Source organism: Sus scrofa, chromosome 17 (assembly GCF_054392235.1).
Source record: "Sus scrofa isolate SSC_HxYL_T2T_F1_AM1 chromosome 17, Sscrofa_HxYL_maternal_Yorkshire_Landrace_v2.0, whole genome shotgun sequence".
Lineage (NCBI taxonomy): Eukaryota > Metazoa > Chordata > Mammalia > Artiodactyla > Suidae > Sus > Sus scrofa.
The window spans coordinates 15,889,177-15,916,465 of record NC_139399.1 but is presented as its reverse complement, the minus strand read 5'-3'; the positions used below and the strand labels follow the sequence as shown (position 1 = coordinate 15,916,465).

The following is a 27,289-nucleotide window of genomic DNA, read 5'->3' as shown; positions in this document are numbered from 1 at the left end:
ATTTGATGAAATGGAATTTAATGCATTAATAATATTACGTTTAATACGAGAGGAGAGGTTGATAACTTGCAAAGGACCAGACAGGAAATATTTCAAGTTTGTGGGCTCTAAGGTCTCCGTTATAACAACTCCTGTCTATGCTAGTGGCACGAAAAGTAGCCATAAACAATATGCAGATGAGCACGACAAGAGAGCAGGTATATCTGTACTAGATTATCAGTAGGTAACAACCGTGGTTTCCTTTATTTTAGTTGCAAGAAGCACAAGATCGATATATGGAGGCCGCGAAATGTATTGAGAAGATGCAGCATCAAGTGCAAAAGTAAGATTTAAAGCAGCACAGAGAATAAGTAGGGATTAAGTACGAAGCACCTAGGCAGTACAGTGTAAGAATTATACCAGGAAAGATGACAAATAAGACATCATTGGGGAGCCGGGTAAAAATTTCAGTTTTGGGGTGTTGTGAAATGGCTTTTCCCCATTATTTCTAAATTTCTCTCATTATCCGCAAAACCCTGCTAGAAAAACAACAAAATGGCCAAAACATCTACCTTTCAAAAATTTCAGAATTTCTGTAATGGAACCTGTGGATGTTTGTGTGCAATTGGTGTGGTGGTCTTAACAATCTATGTGTGAGGATAATTATTTTGAAATACACATTCTAGGCTTGAAAAGGAAAATGCCGAGTTAAAAGATACAAACAAAATGCAAGCGGGCACAATTGAAGAGCTTCAGAGAAACCCGCCGGGTCCAAGTTCGGTAAGTCGGGTTTTTTCTGTCATAACCGAAAAGGAATTTTAATTGTGTTACCAATATTATATGAGACTATTTTAGAAAATAGGAAGAGTCTCACTGATGAAAAGCAGTTACGGCATCGATAGTGGCACTCTTTGCTACGAATAGCAGAATTCCTCTTTATAGAAGACATTAACTGAATTCATAAAATGAATGATTGTCGTAGGAAGATTTTAAGTAGAAAGATTGTGGAAGCGCTCGCATTGTGGCTCAGCGGCTTATGAACCCTACTAGTATCCATGAGGATGGGGCCTCGCTCAGTGGGTTAAGGGTCCAGTGTTGCCAAGGCTCTGGTATAGGTCTCAGCAGCAGCTCTGATTCAACCCCTAGCCTGGGAACTTCCGTATGCCACAGGAGTGGCTTTAAAAAAATAATAATAATAAAGAGAGAGACAAGAAGGAAAGAAAGAAAGCGAGGAATAGAAAAGTTGAGGACTGAACATCCAGGGTTAGTGTCATTTAGAAACGAAGTAGGCTTAGAGGAGGGCCTCTTCGGGTCACATTGTGTAAGTTCAGTTGAGTTCTCTGGAGGAAGAGTGTCATAAATACCAAGGGAATAGATCAGCACTATGTGATAAATAAGGCTAAGGCTACAGTATATTTCTCAGTACCCACCAATTGGGAGCTTAGAATTTGAGATGAAAACTCTTAATCTTCTTTTTAGCACCATCTCATGTTCCATTAAGTATATCTTTGAAGCCTTACACTCTCCTTAGACTTCTGGTTACCAGTTCTTTCTCCAGGTGGAAAGCAGCTGTGTTAAGAACACTTCTCTCTCGATCTCTCTCGCGCTCTAGTAATAATTTGCGGCATTCAGGGAGTGGTAGATGATCATGTTTGAATACCTGAGAGAATTCTTTTATAAGGTCAAAGTCCGTACCACAGTAGGACTTAAAAAAACAACAAAACAGAAACCCCCCCAGTCTTTTATTATTATTTTTTTCCTTTTAGGGCCGTGCCTCCAGCATAGGGACATTACCAGGCTAGGGGTCGAATCGGAGCTGCATCTGCAGGCTTACGCCAGAGCCACCGCAATGCCAGATCTGACCTGCATCTGTGATCTAGAGCACGGCTTGTGGTCACGTGGGCTCCTTAACCCACCGAGCAGGGCCAGGGGTAGAACAACCCGCATCCGCATGGATACCATGCCCGGTTCTGAACCCACTGAGCCACAAGAGGCATTCGCACAGGAGTATTTGTAAGCACATAGTTGTAGAGAAATACAACTCAGCATTATTAGGAACATACTATGAACACCAACCTTTGTCTTGTATGTAATATATTTTGATTTTTTTACAAAGTTTGCTCGTCCATAATACATTTTCATATATCATATATATTTACATATATATATAATCTTTGAATATATAAAGAAAACCTATAAAGCAGAGGCTTTTGATTCTATCCCTAGTAGTATCCTAGTAGTATTGATACATTACTGATCTAGTGTATCTAAATGCTGAAACATATTGTATAGATTGAGAGAGAGTCCGGACGGACGAGAGACGTAACAGAGAGAGTGGAGTTAAGTGAGAACAGGGAACTTCCTGTTTGAAAATATGGAAGTTATTTCAAATTCACCTTAGGAAAAGTGTTAGCTGTCATCATCACTAGAAGTGCCACAGTGACTCGCCGGTGTGGATATTTAATGTTGTAGTTGAGTGTCGCTTAGAAGACAATAATGTACATGCGGAGTTCCCATTGTGGCACATTGGAAGCGAACCCAACCAGGAACCATGAGGTTGCAGATTCAATCCCTGGCCTCACTCGGTGGGTTAAGGATGCGGCGTTGTTGCCGTGAGCTGCGGTATCGGTCGCAGACCTGGCTTGGATCCTGCACTGCTGTGGCTGTGGCATAGGCAGCAGCTATAGCTCTAATGAGACCCCTACTGGGAACCACCACATGCCACAAGTGTGGCCCTAAACAACAAAAAAATACACACACACACACAGACGTATGTGTGTGTATGTGTACACGTATATGTGCGTGTGTGTGTGTGTATATATATGTTCATGAGTATATATATATTTACATATTCCTATATGTGTGCACACGTGTGTTGTCTCCGTACATATGTCTGCACATATACATGTGTGTGCACATGTATGTGTGTACCCATGTGTGTATGTGTACACGTGTGTATTTATGTGTGTGTGTGCGTGTGTTTGTGTGTGTGTGTGGGTGGGTGTGTGCTTACACATGAATGTTTCCTGTAAGGAAATTCTCTCTTTCCCCCATCTGCCAACGTATAAATGTGTATATTTATTTGATGAAATGGAATTTAATGCATTAATAATATTGCGTTTAATGCGAGAGGAGAGGTTGATAACTTGCAAAGGACCAGATAGGAAATATTTCAAGTTTGTGGGCTCTAAGGTCTCTGTTATAACAACTCCTGTCTATGCTAGTGGCACGAAAAGTAGCCATAAACAATATGCAGATGAGCACGACAAGAGAACAGGTATATCTGAACTAGATTATCAGTAGGTAACAACCGTGGTTTCCTTTATTTTAGTTGCAAGAAGCACAAGATCGATATATGGAGGCCGCGAAATGTATTGAGAAGATGCAGCATCAAGTGCAAAAGTAAGATTTAAAGCAGCACAGAGAATAAGTAGGGATTAAGTACGAAGCACCTAGGCAGTACAGTGTAAGAATTATACCAGGAAAGATGACAAATAAGACATCATTGGGGAGCCGGGTAAAAATTTCAGTTTTGGGGTGTTGTGAAATGGCTTTTCCCCATTATTTCTAAATTTCTCTCATTATCCGCAAAACCCTGCTAGAAAAACAACAAAATGGCCAAAACATCTACCTTTCAAAAATTTCAGAATTTCTGTAATGGAACCTGTGGATGTTTGTGTACAATTGGTGTGGTGGTCTTAACAATCTATGTGTGAGGATAATTATTTTGAAATACACATTCTAGGCTTGAAAAGGAAAATGCCGAGTTAAAAGATACAAACAAAATGCAAGCGGGCACAATTGAAGAGCTTCAGAGAAACCCGCCGGGTCCAAGTTCGGTAAGTCGGGTTTTTTCTGTCATAACCGAAAAGGAATTTTAATTGTGTTACCAATATTATATGAGACTATTTTAGAAAATAGGAAGAGTCTCACTGATGAAAAGCAGTTACGGCATCAATAGTGGCACTCTTTGCTACGAATAGCAGAATTCCTCTTTATAGAAGACATTAACTGAATTCATAAAATGAATGATTGTCGTAGGAAGATTTTAAGTAGAAAGATTGTGGAAGCGCTCGCATTGTGGCTCAGCGGCTTATGAACCCTACTAGTATCCATGAGGATGGGGCCTCGCTCAGTGGGTTAAGGGTCCAGTGTTGCCAAGGCTCTGGTATAGGTCTCAGCAGCAGCTCTGATTCAACCCCTAGCCTGGGAACTTCCGTATGCCACAGGAGTGGCTTTAAAAAAATAATAATAATAAAGAGAGAGACAAGAAGGAAAGAAAGAAAGCGAGGAATAGAAAAGTTGAGGACTGAACATCCAGGGTTAGTGTCATTTAGAAACGAAGTAGGCTTAGAGGAGGGCCTCTTCGGGTCACATTGTGTAAGTTCAGTTGAGTTCTCTGGAGGAAGAGTGTCATAAATACCAAGGGAATAGATCAGCACTATGTGATAAATAAGGCTAAGGCTACAGTATATTTCTCAGTACCCACCAATTGGGAGCTTAGAATTTGAGATGAAAACTCTTAATCTTCTTTTTAGCGCCATCTCATGTTCCATTAAGTATATCTTTGAAGCCTTACACTCTCCTTAGACTTCTGGTTACCAGTTCTTTCTCCAGGTGGAAAGCAGCTGTGTTAAGAACACTTCTCTCTCGATCTCTCTCGCGCTCTAGTAATAATTTGCGGCATTCAGGGAGTGGTAGATGATCATGTTTGAATACCTGAGTGAATTCTTTTATAAGGTCAAAGTCCGTACCACAGTAGGACTTAAAAAAACAACAAAACAGAAACCCCCCCAATCTTTTATTATTATTTTTTTCCTTTTAGGGCCGTGCCTCCAGCATAGGGACATTACCAGGCTAGGGGTCGAATCGGAGCTGCATCTGCAGGCTTACGCCAGAGCCACCGCAATGCCAGATCTGACCTGCATCTGTGATCTAGAGCACGGCTTGTGGTCACGTGGGCTCCTTAACCCACCGAGCAGGGCCAGGGGTAGAACAACCCGCATCCGCATGGATACCATGCCCGGTTCTGAACCCACTGAGCCACAAGAGGCATTCGCACAGGAGTATTTGTAAGCACATAGTTGTAGAGAAATACAACTCAGCATTATTAGGAACATACTATGAACACCAACCTTTGTCTTGTATGTAATATATTTTGATTTTTTTACAAAGTTTGCTCGTCCATAATACATTTTCATATATCATATATATATATATAAATATATAATCTTTGAATATATAAAGAAAACCTATAAAGCAGAGGCTTTTGATTCTATCCCTAGTAGTATCCTAGTAGTATCGATACATTACTGATCTAGTGCATCTAAATGCTGAAATATATTGTATAGATTGAGAGAGAGTCCGGACGGACGAGAGACGTAACAGAGAGAGTGGAGTTAAGTGAGAACAGGGAACTTCCTGTTTGAAAATATGGAAGTTATTTCAAATTCACCTTAGGAAAAGTGTTAGCTGTCATCATCACTAGAAGTGCCACAGTGACTCGCCGGTGTGGATATTTAATGTTGTAGTTGAGTGTCGCTTAGAAGACAATAATGTACATGCGGAGTTCCCATTGTGGCACATTGGAAGCGAACCCAACCAGGAACCATGAGGTTGCAGATTCAATCCCTGGCCTCACTCGGTGGGTTAAGGATGCGGCGTTGTTGCCGTGAGCTGCGGTATCGGTCGCAGACCTGGCTTGGATCCTGCACTGCTGTGGCTGTGGCATAGGCAGCAGCTATAGCTCTAATGAGACCCCTAGGCTGGGAACCACCACATGCCACAAGTGTGGCCCTAAACAACAAAAAAATACACACACACACACAGACGTATGTGTGTGTATGTGTACACGTATATGTGCGTGTGTGTGTGTGTATATATATGTTCATGGGTATATATATATTTACATATTCCTATATGTGTGCACACGTGTGTTGTCTCCGTACATATGTCTGCACATGTACATGTGTGTGCACATGTATGTGTGTACCCATGTGTGTATGTGTACACGTGTGTATTTGTGTGTGTGTGTGCGTGTGTTTGTGTGTGGGGGGGGGTGGGTGTGTGCTTACACATGAATGTTTCCTGTAAGGAAATTCTCTCTTTCCCCCATCTGCCAACGTATAAATGTGTATATTTATTTGATGAAATGGAATTTAATGCATTAATAATATTGCGTTTAATGCGAGAGGAGAGGTTGATAACTTGCAAAGGACCAGATAGGAAATATTTCAAGTTTGTGGGCTCTAAGGTCTCTGTTATAACAACTCCTGTCTATGCTAGTGGCACGAAAAGTAGCCATAAACAATATGCAGATGAGCACGACAAGAGAACAGGTATATCTGAACTAGATTATCAGTAGGTAACAACCGTGGTTTCCTTTATTTTAGTTGCAAGAAGCACAAGATCGATATATGGAGGCCTTGAAATGTATTGAGAAGATGCAGCATCAAGTGCAAAAGTAAGATTTAAAGCAGCACAGAGAATAAGTAGGGATTAAGTACGAAGCACCTAGGCAGTACAGTGTAAGAATTATACCAGGAAAGATGACAAATAAGACATCATTGGGGAGCCGGGTAAAAATTTCAGTTTTGGGGTGTTGTGAAATGGCTTTTCCCCATTATTTCTAAATTTCTCTCATTATCCGCAAAACCCTGCTAGAAAAACAACAAAATGGCCAAAACATCTACCTTTCAAAAATTTCAGAATTTCTGTAATGGAACCTGTGGATGTTTGTGTACAATTGGTGTGGTGGTCTTAACAATCTATGTGTGAGGATAATTATTTTGAAATACACATTCTAGGCTTGAAAAGGAAAATGCCGAGTTAAAAGATACAAACAAAATGCAAGCGGGCACAATTGAAGAGCTTCAGAGAAACCCGCCGGGTCCAAGTTCGGTAAGTCGGGTTTTTTCTGTCATAACCGAAAAGGAATTTTAATTGTGTTACCAATATTATATGAGACTATTTTAGAAAATAGGAAGAGTCTCACTGATGAAAAGCAGTTACGGCATCAATAGTGGCACTCTTTGCTACGAATAGCAGAATTCCTCTTTATAGAAGACATTAACTGAATTCATAAAATGAATGATTGTCGTAGGAAGATTTTAAGTAGAAAGATTGTGGAAGCGCTCGCATTGTGGCTCAGCGGCTTATGAACCCTACTAGTATCCATGAGGATGGGGCCTCGCTCAGTGGGTTAAGGGTCCAGTGTTGCCAAGGCTCTGGTATAGGTCTCAGCAGCAGCTCTGATTCAACCCCTAGCCTGGGAACTTCCGTATGCCACAGGAGTGGCTTTAAAAAAATAATAATAATAAAGAGAGAGACAAGAAGGAAAGAAAGAAAGCGAGGAATAGAAAAGTTGAGGACTGAACATCCAGGGTTAGTGTCATTTAGAAACGAAGTAGGCTTAGAGGAGGGCCTCTTCGGGTCACATTGTGTAAGTTCAGTTGAGTTCTCTGGAGGAAGAGTGTCATAAATACCAAGGGAATAGATCAGCACTATGTGATAAATAAGGCTAAGGCTACAGTATATTTCTCAGTACCCACCAATTGGGAGCTTAGAATTTGAGATGAAAACTCTTAATCTTCTTTTTAGCGCCATCTCATGTTCCATTAAGTATATCTTTGAAGCCTTACATTCTCCTTAGACTTCTGGTTACCAGTTCTTTCTCCAGGTGGAAAGCAGCTGTGTTAAGAACACTTCTCTCTCGATCTCTCTCGCGCTCTAGTAATAATTTGCGGCATTCAGGGAGTGGTAGATGATCATGTTTGAATACCTGAGTGAATTCTTTTATAAGGTCAAAGTCCGTACCACAGTAGGACTTAAAAAAACAACAAAACAGAAACCCCCCCAATCTTTTATTATTATTTTTTTCCTTTTAGGGCCGTGCCTCCAGCATAGGGACATTACCAGGCTAGGGGTCGAATCGGAGCTGCATCTGCAGGCTTACGCCAGAGCCACCGCAATGCCAGATCTGACCTGCATCTGTGATCTAGAGCACGGCTTGTGGTCACGTGGGCTCCTTAACCCACCGAGCAGGGCCAGGGGTAGAACAACCCGCATCCGCATGGATACCATGCCCGGTTCTGAACCCACTGAGCCACAAGAGGCATTCGCACAGGAGTATTTGTAAGCACATAGTTGTAGAGAAATACAACTCAGCATTATTAGGAACATACTATGAACACCAACCTTTGTCTTGTATGTAATATATTTTGATTTTTTTACAAAGTTTGCTCGTCCATAATACATTTTCATATATCATATATATATATATAAATATATAATCTTTGAATATATAAAGAAAACCTATAAAGCAGAGGCTTTTGATTCTATCCCTAGTAGTATCCTAGTAGTATCGATACATTACTGATCTAGTGCATCTAAATGCTGAAATATATTGTATAGATTGAGAGAGAGTCCGGACGGACGAGAGACGTAACAGAGAGAGTGGAGTTAAGTGAGAACAGGGAACTTCCTGTTTGAAAATATGGAAGTTATTTCAAATTCACCTTAGGAAAAGTGTTAGCTGTCATCATCACTAGAAGTGCCACAGTGACTCGCCGGTGTGGATATTTAATGTTGTAGTTGAGTGTCGCTTAGAAGACAATAATGTACATGCGGAGTTCCCATTGTGGCACATTGGAAGCGAACCCAACCAGGAACCATGAGGTTGCAGATTCAATCCCTGGCCTCACTCGGTGGGTTAAGGATGCGGCGTTGTTGCCGTGAGCTGCGGTATCGGTCGCAGACCTGGCTTGGATCCTGCACTGCTGTGGCTGTGGCATAGGCAGCAGCTATAGCTCTAATGAGACCCCTAGGCTGGGAACCACCACATGCCACAAGTGTGGCCCTAAACAACAAAAAAATACACACACACACACAGACGTATGTGTGTGTATGTGTACACGTATATGTGCGTGTGTGTGTGTGTATATATATGTTCATGGGTATATATATATTTACATATTCCTATATGTGTGCACACGTGTGTTGTCTCCGTACATATGTCTGCACATGTACATGTGTGTGCACATGTATGTGTGTACCCATGTGTGTATGTGTACACGTGTGTATTTGTGTGTGTGTGTGCGTGTGTTTGTGTGTGGGGGGGGGTGGGTGTGTGCTTACACATGAATGTTTCCTGTAAGGAAATTCTCTCTTTCCCCCATCTGCCAACGTATAAATGTGTATATTTATTTGATGAAATGGAATTTAATGCATTAATAATATTACGTTTAATGCGAGAGGAGAGGTTGATAACTTGCAAAGGACCAGATAGGAAATATTTCAAGTTTGTGGGCTCTAAGGTCTCTGTTATAACAATTCCTGTCTATGCTAGTGGCACGAAAAGTAGCCATAAACAATATGCAGATGAGCACGACAAGAGAGCAGGTATATCTGTACTAGATTATCAGTAGGTAACAACCGTGGTTTCCTTTATTTTAGTTGCAAGAAGCACAAGATCGATATATGGAGGCCGCGAAATGTATTGAGAAGATGCAGCATCAAGTGCAAAAGTAAGATTTAAAGCAGCACAGAGAATAAGTAGGGATTAAGTACGAAGCACCTAGGCAGTACAGTGTAAGAATTATACCAGGAAAGATGACAAATAAGACATCATTGGGGAGCCGGGTAAAAATTTCAGTTTTGGGGTGTTGTGAAATGGCTTTTCCCCATTATTTCTAAATTTCTCTCATTATCCGCAAAACCCTGCTAGAAAAACAACAAAATGGCCAAAACATCTACCTTTCAAAAATTTCAGAATTTCTGTAATGGAACCTGTGGATGTTTGTGTGCAATTGGTGTGGTGGTCTTAACAATCTATGTGTGAGGATAATTATTTTGAAATACACATTCTAGGCTTGAAAAGGAAAATGCCGAGTTAAAAGATACAAACAAAATGCAAGCGGGCACAATTGAAGAGCTTCAGAGAAACCCGCCGGGTCCAAGTTCGGTAAGTCGGGTTTGTTCTGTCATAACCGAAAAGGAATTTTAATTGTGTTACCAATATTATATGAGACTATTTTAGAAAATAGGAAGAGTCTCACTGATGAAAGGCAGTTACGGCATCGATAGTGGCACTCTTTGCTACGAATAGCAGAATTCCTCTTTATAGAAGACATTAACTGAATTCATAAAATGAATGATTGTCGTAGGAAGATTTTAAGTAGAAAGATTGTGGAAGCGCTCGCATTGTGGCTCAGCGGCTTATGAACCCTACTAGTATCCATGAGGATGGGGCCTCGCTCAGTGGGTTAAGGGTCCAGTGTTGCCAAGGCTCTGGTATAGGTCTCAGCAGCAGCTCTGATTCAACCCCTAGCCTGGGAACTTCCGTATGCCACAGGAGTGGCTTTAAAAAAATAATAATAATAAAGAGAGAGACAAGAAGGAAAGAAAGAAAGCGAGGAATAGAAAAGTTGAGGACTGAACATCCAGGGTTAGTGTCATTTAGAAACGAAGTAGGCTTAGAGGAGGGCCTCTTCGGGTCACATTGTGTAAGTTCAGTTGAGTTCTCTGGAGGAAGAGTGTCATAAATACCAAGGGAATAGATCAGCACTATGTGATAAATAAGGCTAAGGCTACAGTATATTTCTCAGTACCCACCAATTGGGAGCTTAGAATTTGAGATGAAAACTCTTAATCTTCTTTTTAGCACCATCTCATGTTCCATTAAGTATATCTTTGAAGCCTTACACTCTCCTTAGACTTCTGGTTACCAGTTCTTTCTCCAGGTGGAAAGCAGCTGTGTTAAGAACACTTCTCTCTCGATCTCTCTCGCGCTCTAGTAATAATTTGCGGCATTCAGGGAGTGGTAGATGATCATGTTTGAATACCTGAGTGAATTCTTTTATAAGGTCAAAGTCCGTACCACAGTAGGACTTAAAAAAACAACAAAACAGAAACCCCCCCAATCTTTTATTATTATTTTTTTCCTTTTAGGGCCGTGCCTCCAGCATAGGGACATTACCAGGCTAGGGGTCGAATCGGAGCTGCATCTGCAGGCTTACGCCAGAGCCACCGCAATGCCAGATCTGACCTGCATCTGTGATCTAGAGCACGGCTTGTGGTCACGTGGGCTCCTTAACCCACCGAGCAGGGCCAGGGGTAGAACAACCCGCATCCGCATGGATACCATGCCCGGTTCTGAACCCACTGAGCCACAAGAGGCATTCGCACAGGAGTATTTGTAAGCACATAGTTGTAGAGAAATACAACTCAGCATTATTAGGAACATACTATGAACACCAACCTTTGTCTTGTATGTAATATATTTTGATTTTTTTACAAAGTTTGCTCGTCCATAATACATTTTCATATATCATATATATTTACATATATATATAATCTTTGAATATATAAAGAAAACCTATAAAGCAGAGGCTTTTGATTCTATCCCTAGTAGTATCCTAGTAGTATTGATACATTACTGATCTAGTGTATCTAAATGCTGAAACATATTGTATAGATTGAGAGAGAGTCCGGACGGACGAGAGACGTAACAGAGAGAGTGGAGTTAAGTGAGAACAGGGAACTTCCTGTTTGAAAATATGGAAGTTATTTCAAATTCACCTTAGGAAAAGTGTTAGCTGTCATCATCACTAGAAGTGCCACAGTGACTCGCCGGTGTGGATATTTAATGTTGTAGTTGAGTGTCGCTTAGAAGACAATAATGTACATGCGGAGTTCCCATTGTGGCACATTGGAAGCGAACCCAACCAGGAACCATGAGGTTGCAGATTCAATCCCTGGCCTCACTCGGTGGGTTAAGGATGCGGCGTTGTTGCCGTGAGCTGCGGTATCGGTCGCAGACCTGGCTTGGATCCTGCACTGCTGTGGCTGTGGCATAGGCAGCAGCTATAGCTCTAATGAGACCCCTACTGGGAACCACCACATGCCACAAGTGTGGCCCTAAACAACAAAAAAATACACACACACACACAGACGTATGTGTGTGTATGTGTACACGTATATGTGCGTGTGTGTGTGTGTATATATATGTTCATGGGTATATATATATTTACATATTCCTATATGTGTGAACACGTGTGTTGTCTCCGTACATATGTCTGCACATATACATGTGTGTGCACCTGTGTGTGTATGTGTACACGTGTGTATTTATGTGTGTGTGTGCGTGTGTTTGTGTGTGTGGGGGGGTGGGTGTGTGCTTACACATGAATGTTTCCTGTAAGGAAATTCTCTCTTTCCCCCATCTGCCAACGTATAAATGTGTATATTTATTTGATGAAATGGAATTTAATGCATTAATAATATTACGTTTAATGCGAGAGGAGAGGTTGATAACTTGCAAAGGACCAGATAGGAAATATTTCAAGTTTGTGGGCTCTAAGGTCTCCGTTATAACAACTCCTGTCTATGCTAGTGGCACGAAAAGTAGCCATAAACAATATGCAGATGAGCACGACAAGAGAGCAGGTATATCTGTACTAGATTATCAGTAGGTAACAACCGTGGTTTCCTTTATTTTAGTTGCAAGAAGCACAAGATCGATATATGGAGGCCGCGAAATGTATTGAGAAGATGCAGCATCAAGTGCAAAAGTAAGATTTAAAGCAGCACAGAGAATAAGTAGGGATTAAGTACGAAGCACCTAGGCAGTACAGTGTAAGAATTATACCAGGAAAGATGACAAATAAGACATCATTGGGGAGCCGGGTAAAAATTTCAGTTTTGGGGTGTTGTGAAATGGCTTTTCCCCATTATTTCTAAATTTCTCTCATTATCCGCAAAACCCTGCTAGAAAAACAACAAAATGGCCAAAACATCTACCTTTCAAAAATTTCAGAATTTCTGTAATGGAACCTGTGGATGTTTGTGTGCAATTGGTGTGGTGGTCTTAACAATCTATGTGTGAGGATAATTATTTTGAAATACACATTCTAGGCTTGAAAAGGAAAATGCCGAGTTAAAAGATACAAACAAAATGCAAGCGGGCACAATTGAAGAGCTTCAGAGAAACCCGCCGGGTCCAAGTTCGGTAAGTCGGGTTTTTTCTGTCATATCCGAAAAGGAATTTTAATTGTGTTACCAATATTATATGAGACTATTTTAGAAAATAGGAAGAGTCTCACTGATGAAAAGCAGTTACGGCATCGATAGTGGCACTCTTTGCTACGAATAGCAGAATTCCTCTTTATAGAAGACATTAACTGAATTCATAAAATGAATGATTGTCGTAGGAAGATTTTAAGTAGAAAGATTGTGGAAGCGCTCCCATTGTGGCTCAGCGGCTTATGAACCCTACCAGTATCCATGAGGATGGGGCCTCGCTCAGTGGGTTAAGGGTCCAGTGTTGCCAAGGCTCTGGTATAGGTCTCAGCAGCAGCTCTGATTCAACCCCTAGCCTGGGAACTTCCGTATGCCACAGGAGTGGCTTTAAAAAAAAAAAATAATAAAGAGAGAGACAAGAAGGAAAGAAAGAAAGCGAGGAATAGAAAAGTTGGGGACTGAACATCCAGGGTTAGTGTCATTTAGAAACGAAGTAGGCTTAGAGGAGGGCCTCTTCGGGTCACATTGTGTAAGTTCAGTTGAGTTCTCTGGAGGAAGAGTGTCATAAATACCAAGGGAATAGATCAGCACTATGTGATAAATAAGGCTAAGGCTACAGTATATTTCTCAGTACCCACCAATTGGGAGCTTAGAATTTGAGATGAAAACTCTTAATCTTCTTTTTAGCGCCATCTCATGTTCCATTAAGTATATCTTTGAAGCCTTACACTCTCCTTAGACTTCTGGTTACCAGTTCTTTCTCCAGGTGGAAAGCAGCTGTGTTAAGAACACTTCTCTCTCGATCTCTCTCGCGCTCTAGTAATAATTTGCGGCATTCAGGGAGTGGTAGATGATCATGTTTGAATACCTGAGTGAATTCTTTTATAAGGTCAAAGTCCGTACCACAGTAGGACTTAAAAAAACAACAAAACAGAAACCCCCCCAATCTTTTATTATTATTTTTTTCCTTTTAGGGCCGTGCCTACAGCATAGGGACATTACCAGGCTAGGGGTCGAATCGGAGCTGCATCTGCAGGCTTACGCCAGAGCCACCGCAATGCCAGATCTGACCTGCATCTGTGATCTAGAGCACGGCTTGTGGTCACGTGGGCTCCTTAACCCACCGAGCAGGGCCAGGGGTAGAACAACCCGCATCCGCATGGATACCATGCCCGGTTCTGAACCCACTGAGCCACAAGAGGCATTCGCACAGGAGTATTTGTAAGCACATAGTTGTAGAGAAATACAACTCAGCATTATTAGGAACATACTATGAACACCAACCTTTGTCTTGTATGTAATATATTTTGATTTTTTTACAAAGTTTGCTCGTCCATGATACATTTTCATATATCTCATATATATATATATATATATAATCTTTGAATATATAAAGAAAACCTATAAAGCAGAGGCTTTTGATTCTATCCCTAGTAGTATCCTAGTAGTATCGATACATTACTGATCTAGTGTATCTAAATGCTGAAATATATTGTATAGATTGAGAGAGAGTCCGGACGGACGAGAGAGGTAACAGAGAGAGTGGAGTTAAGTGAGAACAGGGAACTTCCTGTTTGAAAATATGGAAGTTATTTCAAATTCACCTTAGGAAAAGTGTTAGCTGTCATCATCACTAGAAGTGCCACAGTGACTCGCCGGTGTGGATATTTAATGTTGTAGTTGAGTGTCGCTTAGAAGACAATAATGTACATGCGGAGTTCCCATTGTGGCACATTGGAAGCGAACCCAACCAGGAACCATGAGGTTGCAGATTCAATCCCTGGCCTCACTCGGTGGGTTAAGGATGCGGCGTTGTTGCCGTGAGCTGCGGTATCGGTCGCAGACCTGGCTTGGATCCTGCACTGCTGTGGCTGTGGCATAGGCAGCAGCTATAGCTCTAATGAGACCCCTAGGCTGGGAACCACCACATGCCACAAGTGTGGCCCTAAACAACAAAAAAATACACACACACACACAGACGTATGTGTGTGTATGTGTACACGTATATGTGCGTGTGTGTGTGTGTATATATATGTTCATGGGTATATATATATTTACATATTCCTATATGTGTGCACACGTGTGTTGTCTCCGTACATATGTCTGCACATGTACATGTGTGTGCACATGTATGTGTGTACCCATGTGTGTATGTGTACACGTGTGTATTTGTGTGTGTGTGTGCGTGTGTTTGTGTGTGTGGGGGGGTGGGTGTGTGCTTACACATGAATGTTTCCTGTAAGGAAATTCTCTCTTTCCCCCATCTGCCAACGTATAAATGTGTATATTTATTTGATGAAATGGAATTTAATGCATTAATAATATTACGTTTAATGCGAGAGGAGAGGTTGATAACTTGCAAAGGACCAGATAGGAAATATTTCAAGTTTGTGGGCTCTAAGGTCTCTGTTATAACAACTCCTGTCTATGCTAGTGGCACGAAAACTAGCCATAAACAATATGCAGATGAGCACGACAAGAGAGCAGGTATATCTGTACTAGATTATCAGTAGGTAACAACCGTGGTTTCCTTTATTTTAGTTGCAAGAAGCACAAGATCGATATATGGAGGCCGCGAAATGTATTGAGAAGATGCAGCATCAAGTGCAAAAGTAAGATTTAAAGCAGCACAGAGAATAAGTAGGGATTAAGTACGAAGCACCTAGGCAGTACAGTGTAAGAATTATACCAGGAAAGATGACAAATAAGACATCATTGGGGAGCCGGGTAAAAATTTCAGTTTTGGGGTGTTGTGAAATGGCTTTTCCCCATTATTTCTAAATTTCTCTCATTATCCACAAAACCCTGCTAGAAAAACAACAAAATGGCCAAAACATCTACCTTTCAAAAATTTCAGAATTTCTGTAATGGAACCTGTGGATGTTTGTGTGCAATTGGTGTGGTGGTCTTAACGATCTATGTGTGAGAATAATTATTTTGAAATACACATTCTAGGCTTGAAAAGGAAAATGCCGAGTTAAAAGATACAAACAAAATGCAAGCGGGCACAATTGAAGAGCTTCAGAGAAACCCGCCGGGTCCAAGTTCGGTAAGTCGGGTTTTTTCTGTCATAACCGAAAAGGAATTTTAATTGTGTTACCAATATTATATGAGACTATTTTAGAAAATAGGAAGAGTCTCACTGATGAAAAGCAGTTACGGCATCGATAGTGGCACTCTTTGCTACGAATAGCAGAATTCCTCTTTATAGAAGACATTAACTGAATTCATAAAATGAATGATTGTCGTAGGAAGATTTTAAGTAGAAAGATTGTGGAAGCGCTCCCATTGTGGCTCAGCGGCTTATGAACCCTACCAGTATCCATGAGGATGGGGCCTCGCTCAGTGGGTTAAGGGTCCAGTGTTGCCAAGGCCCTGGTATAGGTCTCAGCAGCAGCTCTGATTCAACCCCTAGTCTGGGAACTTCCGTATGCCACAGGAGTGGCTTTAAAATAAATAAATAAATAAAGAGAGAGACAAGAAGGAAAGAAAGAAAGCGAGGAATAGAAAAGTTGAGGACTGAACATCCAGGGTTAGTGTCATTTAGAAACGAAGTAGGCTTAGAGGAGGGCCTCTTCGGGTCACATTGTGTAAGTTCAGTTGAGTTCTCTGGAGGAAGAGTGTCATAAATACCAAGGGAATAGATCAGCACTATGTGATAAATAAGGCTAAGGCTACAGTATATTTCTCAGTACCCACCAATTGGGAGCTTAGAATTTGAGATGAAAACTCTTAATCTTCTTTTTAGCGCCATCTCATGTTCCATTAAGTATATCTTTGAAGCCTTACATTCTCCTTAGACTTCTGGTTACCAGTTCTTTCTCCAGGTGGAAAGCAGCTGTGTTAAGAACACTTCTCTCTCGATCTCTCTCGCGCTCTAGTAATAATTTGCGGCATTCAGGGAGTGGTAGATGATCATGTTTGAATACCTGAGTGAATTCTTTTATAAGGTCAAAGTCCGTACCACAGTAGGACTTAAAAAAACAACAAAACAGAAACCCCCCCAATCTTTTATTATTATTTTTTTCCTTTTAGGGCCGTGCCTCCAGCATAGGGACATTACCAGGCTAGGGGTCGAATCGGAGCTGCATCTGCAGGCTTACGCCAGAGCCACCGCAATGCCAGATCTGACCTGCATCTGTGATCTAGAGCACGGCTTGTGGTCACGTGGGCTCCTTAACCCACCGAGCAGGGCCAGGGGTAGAACAACCCGCATCCGCATGGATACCATGCCCGGTTCTGAACCCACTGAGCCACAAGAGGCATTCGCACAGGAGTATTTGTAAGCACATAGTTGTAGAGAAATACAACTCAGCATTATTAGGAACATACTATGAACACCAACCTTTGTCTTGTATGTAATATATTTTGATTTTTTTACAAAGTTTCCTCGTCCATAATACATTTTCACATATCTCATATATATATATATATATATATATATATATATATAATCTTTGAATATATAAAGAAAACCTATAAAGCAGAGGCTTTTGATTCTATCCCTAGTAGTATCCTAGTAGTATCGATACATTACTGATCTAGTGTATCTAAATGCTGAAATATATTGTATAGATTGAGAGAGAGTCTGGACGGACGAGAGAGGTAACAGAGAGAGTGGAGTTAAGTGAGAACAGGGAACTTCCTGTTTGAAAATATGGAAGTTATTTCAAATTTACCTTAGGAAAAGTGTTAGCTGTCATCATCACTAGAAGTGCCACAGTGACTCGCCGGTGTGGATATTTAATGTTGTAGTTGAGTGTCGCTTAGAAGACAATAATGTACATGCGGAGTTCCCATTGTGGCACATTGGAAGCGAACCCAACCAGGAACCATGAGGTTGCAGATTCAATCCCTGGCCTCACTCGGTGGGTTAAGGATGCGGCGTTGTTGCCGTGAGCTGCGGTATCGGTCGCAGACCTGGCTTGGATCCTGCACTGCTGTGGCTGTGGCATAGGCAGCAGCTATAGCTCTAATGAGACCCCTAGGCTGGGAACCACCACATGCCACAAGTGTGGCCCTAAACAACAAAAAAATACACACACACACACAGACGTATGTGTGTGTATGTGTACACGTATATGTGCGTGTGTGTGTGTGTATATATATGTTCATGAGTATATATATATTTACATATTCCTATATGTGTGCACACGTGTGTTGTCTCCGTACATATGTCTGCACATGTACATGTGTGTGCACATGTATGTGTGTACCCATGTGTGTATGTGTACACGTGTGTATTTATGTGTCTGTGTGTGTGTGTGGGTGGGTGTGTGCTTACACATGAATGTTTCCTGTAAGGAAATTCTCTCTTTCCCCCATCTGCCAACGTATAAATGTGTATATTTATTTGATGAAATGGAATTTAATGCATTAATAATATTACGTTTAATGCGAGAGGAGAGGTTGATAACTTGCAAAGGACCAGATAGGAAATATTTCAAGTTTGTGGGCTCTAAGGTCTCCGTTATAACATCTCCTGTCTATGCTAGTGGCACGAAAACTAGCCATAAACAATATGCAGATGAGCACGACAAGAGAGCAGGTATATCTGTACTAGATTATCAGTAGGTAACAACCGTGGTTTCCTTTATTTTAGTTGCAAGAAGCACAAGATCGATATATGGAGGCCGCGAAATGTATTGAGAAGATGCAGCATCAAGTGCAAAAGTAAGATTTAAAGCAGCACAGAGAATAAGTAGGGATTAAGTACGAAGCACCTAGGCAGTACAGTGTAAGAATTATACCAGGAAAGATGACAAATAAGACATCATTGGGGAGCCGGGTAAAAATTTCAGTTTTGGGGTGTTGTGAAATGGCTTTTCCCCATTATTTCTAAATTTCTCTCATTATCCGCAAAACCCTGCTAGAAAAACAACAAAATGGCCAAAACATCTACCTTTCAAAAATTTCAGAATTTCTGTAATGGAACCTGTGGATGTTTGTGTGCAATTGGTGTGGTGGTCTTAACAATCTATGTGTGAGGATAATTATTTTGAAATACACATTCTAGGCTTGAAAAGGAAAATGCCGAGTTAAAAGATACAAACAAAATGCAAGCGGGCACAATTGAAGAGCTTCAGAGAAACCCGCCGGGTCCAAGTTCGGTAAGTCGGGTTTGTTCTGTCATAACCGAAAAGGAATTTTAATTGTGTTACCAATATTATATGAGACTATTTTAGAAAATAGGAAGAGTCTCACTGATGAAAAGCAGTTACGGCATCGATAGTGGCACTCTTTGCTACGAATAGCAGAATTCCTCTTTATAGAAGACATTAACTGAATTCATAAAATGAATGATTGTCGTAGGAAGATTTTAAGTAGAAAGATTGTGGAAGCGCTCCCATTGTGGCTCAGCGGCTTATGAACCCTACCAGTATCCATGAGGATGGGGCCTCGCTCAGTGGGTTAAGGGTCCAGTGTTGCCAAGGCCCTGGTATAGGTCTCAGCAGCAGCTCTGATTCAACCCCTAGCCTGGGAACTTCCGTATGCCACAGGAGTGGCTTTAAAAAAAATAAATAAATAAAGAGAGAGACAAGAAGGAAAGAAAGAAAGCGAGGAATAGAAAAGTTGGGGACTGAACATCCAGGGTTAGTGTCATTTAGAAACGAAGTAGGCTTAGAGGAGGGCCTCTTCGGGTCACATTGTGTAAGTTCAGTTGAGTTCTCTGGAGGAAGAGTGTCATAAATACCAAGGGAATAGATCAGCACTATGTGATAAATAAGGCTAAGGCTACAGTATATTTCTCAGTACCCACCAATTGGGAGCTTAGAATTTGAGATGAAAACTCTTAATCTTCTTTTTAGCGCCATCTCATGTTCCATTAAGTATATCTTTGAAGCCTTACACTCTCCTTAGACTTCTGGTTACCAGTTCTTTCTCCAGGTGGAAAGCAGCTGTGTTAAGAACACTTCTCTCTCGATCTCTCTCGCGCTCTAGTAATAATTTGCGGCATTCAGGGAGTGGTAGATGATCATGTTTGAATACCTGAGTGAATTCTTTTATAAGGTCAAAGTCCGTACCACAGTAGGACTTAAAAAAACAACAAAACAGAAACCCCCCCAATCTTTTATTATTATTTTTTTCCTTTTAGGGCCGTGCCTCCAGCATAGGGACATTACCAGGCTAGGGGTCGAATCGGAGCTGCATCTGCAGGCTTACGCCAGAGCCACCGCAATGCCAGATCTGACCTGCATCTGTGATCTAGAGCACGGCTTGTGGTCACGTGGGCTCCTTAACCCACCGAGCAGGGCCAGGGGTAGAACAACCCGCATCCGCATGGATACCATGCCCGGTTCTGAACCCACTGAGCCACAAGAGGCATTCGCACAGGAGTATTTGTAAGCACATAGTTGTAGAGAAATACAACTCAGCATTATTAGGAACATACTATGAACACCAACCTTTGTCTTGTATGTAATATATTTTGATTTTTTTACAAAGTTTGCTCGTCCATAATACATTTTCACATATCTCATATATATATATATATATATATATATATATATATATATAATCTTTGAATATATAAAGAAAACCTATAAAGCAGAGGCTTTTGATTCTATCCCTAGTAGTATCCTAGTAGTATTGATACATTACTGATCTAGTGTATCTAAATGCTGAAACATATTGTATAGATTGAGAGAGAGTCCGGACGGACGAGAGACGTAACAGAGAGAGTGGAGTTAAGTGAGAACAGGGAACTTCCTGTTTGAAAATATGGAAGTTATTTCAAATTCACCTTAGGAAAAGTGTTAGCTGTCATCATCACTAGAAGTGCCACAGTGACTCGCCGGTGTGGATATTTAATGTTGTAGTTGAGTGTCGCTTAGAAGACAATAATGTACATGCGGAGTTCCCATTGTGGCACATTGGAAGCGAACCCAACCAGGAACCATGAGGTTGCAGATTCAATCCCTGGCCTCACTCGGTGGGTTAAGGATGCGGCGTTGTTGCCGTGAGCTGCGGTATCGGTCGCAGACCTGGCTTGGATCCTGCACTGCTGTGGCTGTGGCATAGGCAGCAGCTATAGCTCTAATGAGACCCCTAGGCTGGGAACCACCACATGCCACAAGTGTGGCCCTAAACAACAAAAAAATACACACACACACACAGACGTATGTGTGTGTATGTGTACACGTATATGTGCGTGTGTGTGTGTGTATATATATGTTCATGAGTATATATATATTTACATATTCCTATATGTGTGCACACGTGTGTTGTCTCCGTACATATGTCTGCACATGTACATGTGTGTGCACATGTATGTGTGTACCCATGTGTGTATGTGTACACGTGTGTATTTGTGTGTGTGTGTGCGTGTGTTTGTGTGTGTGTGTGGGTGGGTGTGTGCTTACACATGAATGTTTCCTGTAAGGAAATTCTCTCTTTCCCCCATCTGCCAACGTATAAATGTGTATATTTATTTGATGAAATGGAATTTAATGCATTAATAATATTACGTTTAATGCGAGAGGAGAGGTTGATAACTTGCAAAGGACCAGATAGGAAATATTTCAAGTTTGTGGGCTCTAAGGTCTCCGTTATAACAACTCCTGTCTATGCTAGTGGCACGAAAACTAGCCATAAACAATATGCAGATGAGCATGACAAGAGAGCAGGTATATCTGTACTAGATTATCAGTAGGTAACAACCGTGGTTTCCTTTATTTTAGTTGCAAGAAGCACAAGATCGATATATGGAGGCCGCGAAATGTATTGAGAAGATGCAGCATCAAGTGCAAAAGTAAGATTTAAAGCAGCACAGAGAATAAGTAGGGATTAAGTACGAAGCACCTAGGCAGTACAGTGTAAGAATTATACCAGGAAAGATGACAAATAAGACATCATTGGGGAGCCGGGTAAAAATTTCAGTTTTGGGGTGTTGTGAAATGGCTTTTCCCCATTATTTCTAAATTTCTCTCATTATCCGCAAAACCCTGCTAGAAAAACAACAAAATGGCCAAAACATCTACCTTTCAAAAATTTCAGAATTTCTGTAATGGAACCTGTGGATGTTTGTGTGCAATTGGTGTGGTGGTCTTAACAATCTATGTGTGAGGATAATTATTTTGAAATACACATTCTAGGCTTGAAAAGGAAAATGCCGAGTTAAAGGATACAAACAAAATGCAAGCGGGCACAATTGAAGAGCTTCAGAGAAACCCGCCGGGTCCAAGTTCGGTAAGTCGGGTTTTTTCTGTCATAACCGAAAAGGAATTTTAATTGTGTTACCAATATTATATGAGACTATTTTAGAAAATAGGAAGAGTCTCACTGATGAAAAGCAGTTACGGCATCGATAGTGGCACTCTTTGCTACGAATAGCAGAATTCCTCTTTATAGAAGACATTAACTGAATTCATAAAATGAATGATTGTCGTAGGAAGATTTTAAGTAGAAAGATTGTGGAAGCGCTCCCATTGTGGCTCAGCGGCTTATGAACCCTACCAGTATCCATGAGGATGGGGCCTCGCTCAGTGGGTTAAGGGTCCAGTGTTGCCAAGGCTCTGGTATAGGTCTCAGCAGCAGCTCTGATTCAACCCCTAGCCTGGGAACTTCCGTATGCCACAGGAGTGGCTTTAAAAAAAAATAATAATAAAGAGAGAGACAAGAAGGAAAGAAAGAAAGCGAGGAATAGAAAAGTTGGGGACTGAACATCCAGGGTTAGTGTCATTTAGAAACGAAGTAGGCGTAGAGGAGGGCCTCTTCGGGTCACATTGTGTAAGTTCAGTTGAGTTCTCTGGAGGAAGAGTGTCATAAATACCAAGGGAATAGATCAGCACTATGTGATAAATAAGGCTAAGGCTACAGTATATTTCTCAGTACCCACCAATTGGGAGCTTAGAATTTGAGATGAAAACTCTTAATCTTCTTTTTAGCGCCATCTCATGTTCCATTAAGTATATCTTTGAAGCCTTACACTCTCCTTAGACTTCTGGTTACCAGTTCTTTCTCCAGGTGGAAAGCAGCTGTGTTAAGAACACTTCTCTCTCGATCTCTCTCGCGCTCTAGTAATAATTTGCGGCATTCAGGGAGTGGTAGATGATCATGTTTGAATACCTGAGTGAATTCTTTTATAAGGTCAAAGTCCGTACCACAGTAGGACTTAAAAAAACAACAAAACAGAAACCCCCCCAATCTTTTATTATTATTTTTTTCCTTTTAGGGCCGTGCCTCCAGCATAGGGACATTACCAGGCTAGGGGTCGAATCGGAGCTGCATCTGCAGGCTTACGCCAGAGCCACCGCAATGCCAGATCTGACCTGCATCTGTGATCTAGAGCACGGCTTGTGGTCACGTGGGCTCCTTAACCCACCGAGCAGGGCCAGGGGTAGAACAACCCGCATCCGCATGGATACCATGCCCGGTTCTGAACCCACTGAGCCACAAGAGGCATTCGCACAGGAGTATTTGTAAGCACATAGTTGTAGAGAAATACAACTCAGCATTATTAGGAACATACTATGAACACCAACCTTTGTCTTGTATGTAATATATTTTGATTTTTTTACAAAGTTTGCTCGTCCATAATACATTTTCACATATCTCATATATATATATATATATATATATATATATATATATATATATATAATCTTTGAATATATAAAGAAAACCTATAAAGCAGAGGCTTTTGATTCTATCCCTAGTAGTATCCTAGTAGTATCGATACATTACTGATCTAGTGTATCTAAATGCTGAAATATATTGTATAGATTGAGAGAGAGTCCGGACGGACGAGAGACGTAACAGAGAGAGTGGAGTTAAGTGAGAACAGGGAACTTCCTGTTTGAAAATATGGAAGTTATTTCAAATTCACCTTAGGAAAAGTGTTAGCTGTCATCATCACTAGAAGTGCCACAGTGACTCGCCGGTGTGGATATTTAATGTTGTAGTTGAGTGTCGCTTAGAAGACAATAATGTACATGCGGAGTTCCCATTGTGGCACATTGGAAGCGAACCCAACCAGGAACCATGAGGTTGCAGATTCAATCCCTGGCCTCACTCGGTGGGTTAAGGATGCGGCGTTGTTGCCGTGAGCTGCGGTATCGGTCGCAGACCTGGCTTGGATCCTGCACTGCTGTGGCTGTGGCATAGGCAGCAGCTATAGCTCTAATGAGACCCCTAGGCTGGGAACCACCACATGCCACAAGTGTGGCCCTAAACAACAAAAAAATACACACACACACACAGACGTATGTGTGTGTATGTGTACACGTATATGTGCGTGTGTGTGTGTGTATATATATGTTCATGAGTATATATATATTTACATATTCCTATATGTGTGCACACGTGTGTTGTCTCCGTACATATGTCTGCACATGTACATGTGTGTGCACATGTATGTGTGTACCCATGTGTGTATGTGTACACGTGTGTATTTGTGTGTGTGTGTGCGTGTGTTTGTGTGTGTGTGTGGGTGGGTGTGTGCTTACACATGAATGTTTCCTGTAAGGAAATTCTCTCTTTCCCCCATCTGCCAACGTATAAATGTGTATATTTATTTGATGAAATGGAATTTAATGCATTAATAATATTACGTTTAATGCGAGAGGAGAGGTTGATAACTTGCAAAGGACCAGATAGGAAATATTTCAAGTTTGTGGGCTCTAAGGTCTCCGTTATAACAACTCCTGTCTATGCTAGTGGCACGAAAACTAGCCATAAACAATATGCAGATGAGCATGACAAGAGAGCAGGTATATCTGTACTAGATTATCAGTAGGTAACAACCGTGGTTTCCTTTATTTTAGTTGCAAGAAGCACAAGATCGATATATGGAGGCCGCGAAATGTATTGAGAAGATGCAGCATCAAGTGCAAAAGTAAGATTTAAAGCAGCACAGAGAATAAGTAGGGATTAAGTACGAAGCACCTAGGCAGTACAGTGTAAGAATTATACCAGGAAAGATGACAAATAAGACATCATTGGGGAGCCGGGTAAAAATTTCAGTTTTGGGGTGTTGTGAAATGGCTTTTCCCCATTATTTCTAAATTTCTCTCATTATCCGCAAAACCCTGCTAGAAAAACAACAAAATGGCCAAAACATCTACCTTTCAAAAATTTCAGAATTTCTGTAATGGAACCTGTGGATGTTTGTGTGCAATTGGTGTGGTGGTCTTAACAATCTATGTGTGAGGATAATTATTTTGAAATACACATTCTAGGCTTGAAAAGGAAAATGCCGAGTTAAAGGATACAAACAAAATGCAAGCGGGCACAATTGAAGAGCTTCAGAGAAACCCGCCGGGTCCAAGTTCGGTAAGTCGGGTTTGTTCTGTCATAACCGAAAAGGAATTTTAATTGTGTTACCAATATTATATGAGACTATTTTAGAAAATAGGAAGAGTCTCACTGATGAAAAGCAGTTACGGCATCGATAGTGGCACTCTTTGCTACGAATAGCAGAATTCCTCTTTATAGAAGACATTAACTGAATTCATAAAATGAATGATTGTCGTAGGAAGATTTTAAGTAGAAAGATTGTGGAAGCGCTCCCATTGTGGCTCAGCGGCTTATGAACCCTACCAGTATCCATGAGGATGGGGCCTCGCTCAGTGGGTTAAGGGTCCAGTGTTGCCAAGGCTCTGGTATAGGTCTCAGCAGCAGCTCTGATTCAACCCCTAGCCTGGGAACTTCCGTATGCCACAGGAGTGGCTTTAAAAAAAAATAATAATAAAGAGAGAGACAAGAAGGAAAGAAAGAAAGCGAGGAATAGAAAAGTTGGGGACTGAACATCCAGGGTTAGTGTCATTTAGAAACGAAGTAGGCGTAGAGGAGGGCCTCTTCGGGTCACATTGTGTAAGTTCAGTTGAGTTCTCTGGAGGAAGAGTGTCATAAATACCAAGGGAATAGATCAGCACTATGTGATAAATAAGGCTAAGGCTACAGTATATTTCTCAGTACCCACCAATTGGGAGCTTAGAATTTGAGATGAAAACTCTTAATCTTCTTTTTAGCGCCATCTCATGTTCCATTAAGTATATCTTTGAAGCCTTACACTCTCCTTAGACTTCTGGTTACCAGTTCTTTCTCCAGGTGGAAAGCAGCTGTGTTAAGAACACTTCTCTCTCGATCTCTCTCGCGCTCTAGTAATAATTTGCGGCATTCAGGGAGTGGTAGATGATCATGTTTGAATACCTGAGTGAATTCTTTTATAAGGTCAAAGTCCGTACCACAGTAGGACTTAAAAAAACAACAAAACAGAAACCCCCCCAATCTTTTATTATTATTTTTTTCCTTTTAGGGCCGTGCCTCCAGCATAGGGACATTACCAGGCTAGGGGTCGAATCGGAGCTGCATCTGCAGGCTTACGCCAGAGCCACCGCAATGCCAGATCTGACCTGCATCTGTGATCTAGAGCACGGCTTGTGGTCACGTGGGCTCCTTAACCCACCGAGCAGGGCCAGGGGTAGAACAACCCGCATCCGCATGGATACCATGCCCGGTTCTGAACCCACTGAGCCACAAGAGGCATTCGCACAGGAGTATTTGTAAGCACATAGTTGTAGAGAAATACAACTCAGCATTATTAGGAACATACTATGAACACCAACCTTTGTCTTGTATGTAATATATTTTGATTTTTTTACAAAGTTTGCTCGTCCATAATACATTTTCACATATCTCATATATATATATATATATATATATATATATATATATATATATAATCTTTGAATATATAAAGAAAACCTATAAAGCAGAGGCTTTTGATTCTATCCCTAGTAGTATCCTAGTAGTATCGATACATTACTGATCTAGTGTATCTAAATGCTGAAATATATTGTATAGATTGAGAGAGAGTCCGGACGGACGAGAGACGTAACAGAGAGAGTGGAGTTAAGTGAGAACAGGGAACTTCCTGTTTGAAAATATGGAAGTTATTTCAAATTCACCTTAGGAAAAGTGTTAGCTGTCATCATCACTAGAAGTGCCACAGTGACTCGCCGGTGTGGATATTTAATGTTGTAGTTGAGTGTCGCTTAGAAGACAATAATGTACATGCGGAGTTCCCATTGTGGCACATTGGAAGCGAACCCAACCAGGAACCATGAGGTTGCAGATTCAATCCCTGGCCTCACTCGGTGGGTTAAGGATGCGGCGTTGTTGCCGTGAGCTGCGGTATCGGTCGCAGACCTGGCTTGGATCCTGCACTGCTGTGGCTGTGGCATAGGCAGCAGCTATAGCTCTAATGAGACCCCTAGGCTGGGAACCACCACATGCCACAAGTGTGGCCCTAAACAACAAAAAAATACACACACACACACAGACGTATGTG

At 41.3% G+C, this 27,289-nt stretch overlaps 1 protein-coding gene across 1 annotated transcript in view; it reads left to right on the top strand.

Annotated features, from left to right (window-relative positions):
• LOC100628139 (uncharacterized) overlaps positions 1 to 27,289 on the top strand; it is a 217,790-nt gene that overhangs the window by 73,139 nt on the left and 117,362 nt on the right. The window contains exons 41-58 of the mRNA XM_085003024.1: positions 252 to 322; positions 666 to 759; positions 3,311 to 3,381; positions 3,725 to 3,818; positions 6,372 to 6,442; positions 6,786 to 6,879; positions 9,433 to 9,503; positions 9,847 to 9,940; positions 12,478 to 12,548; positions 12,892 to 12,985; positions 15,538 to 15,608; positions 15,952 to 16,045; positions 18,599 to 18,669; positions 19,013 to 19,106; positions 21,678 to 21,748; positions 22,092 to 22,185; positions 24,762 to 24,832; positions 25,176 to 25,269. Of these exons, the coding sequence (XP_084859150.1) occupies positions 252 to 322; positions 666 to 759; positions 3,311 to 3,381; positions 3,725 to 3,818; positions 6,372 to 6,442; positions 6,786 to 6,879; positions 9,433 to 9,503; positions 9,847 to 9,940; positions 12,478 to 12,548; positions 12,892 to 12,985; positions 15,538 to 15,608; positions 15,952 to 16,045; positions 18,599 to 18,669; positions 19,013 to 19,106; positions 21,678 to 21,748; positions 22,092 to 22,185; positions 24,762 to 24,832; positions 25,176 to 25,269 (1,485 nt within the window). The remainder of the gene's footprint in view (positions 1 to 251; positions 323 to 665; positions 760 to 3,310; positions 3,382 to 3,724; positions 3,819 to 6,371; positions 6,443 to 6,785; positions 6,880 to 9,432; positions 9,504 to 9,846; positions 9,941 to 12,477; positions 12,549 to 12,891; positions 12,986 to 15,537; positions 15,609 to 15,951; positions 16,046 to 18,598; positions 18,670 to 19,012; positions 19,107 to 21,677; positions 21,749 to 22,091; positions 22,186 to 24,761; positions 24,833 to 25,175; positions 25,270 to 27,289) is intronic.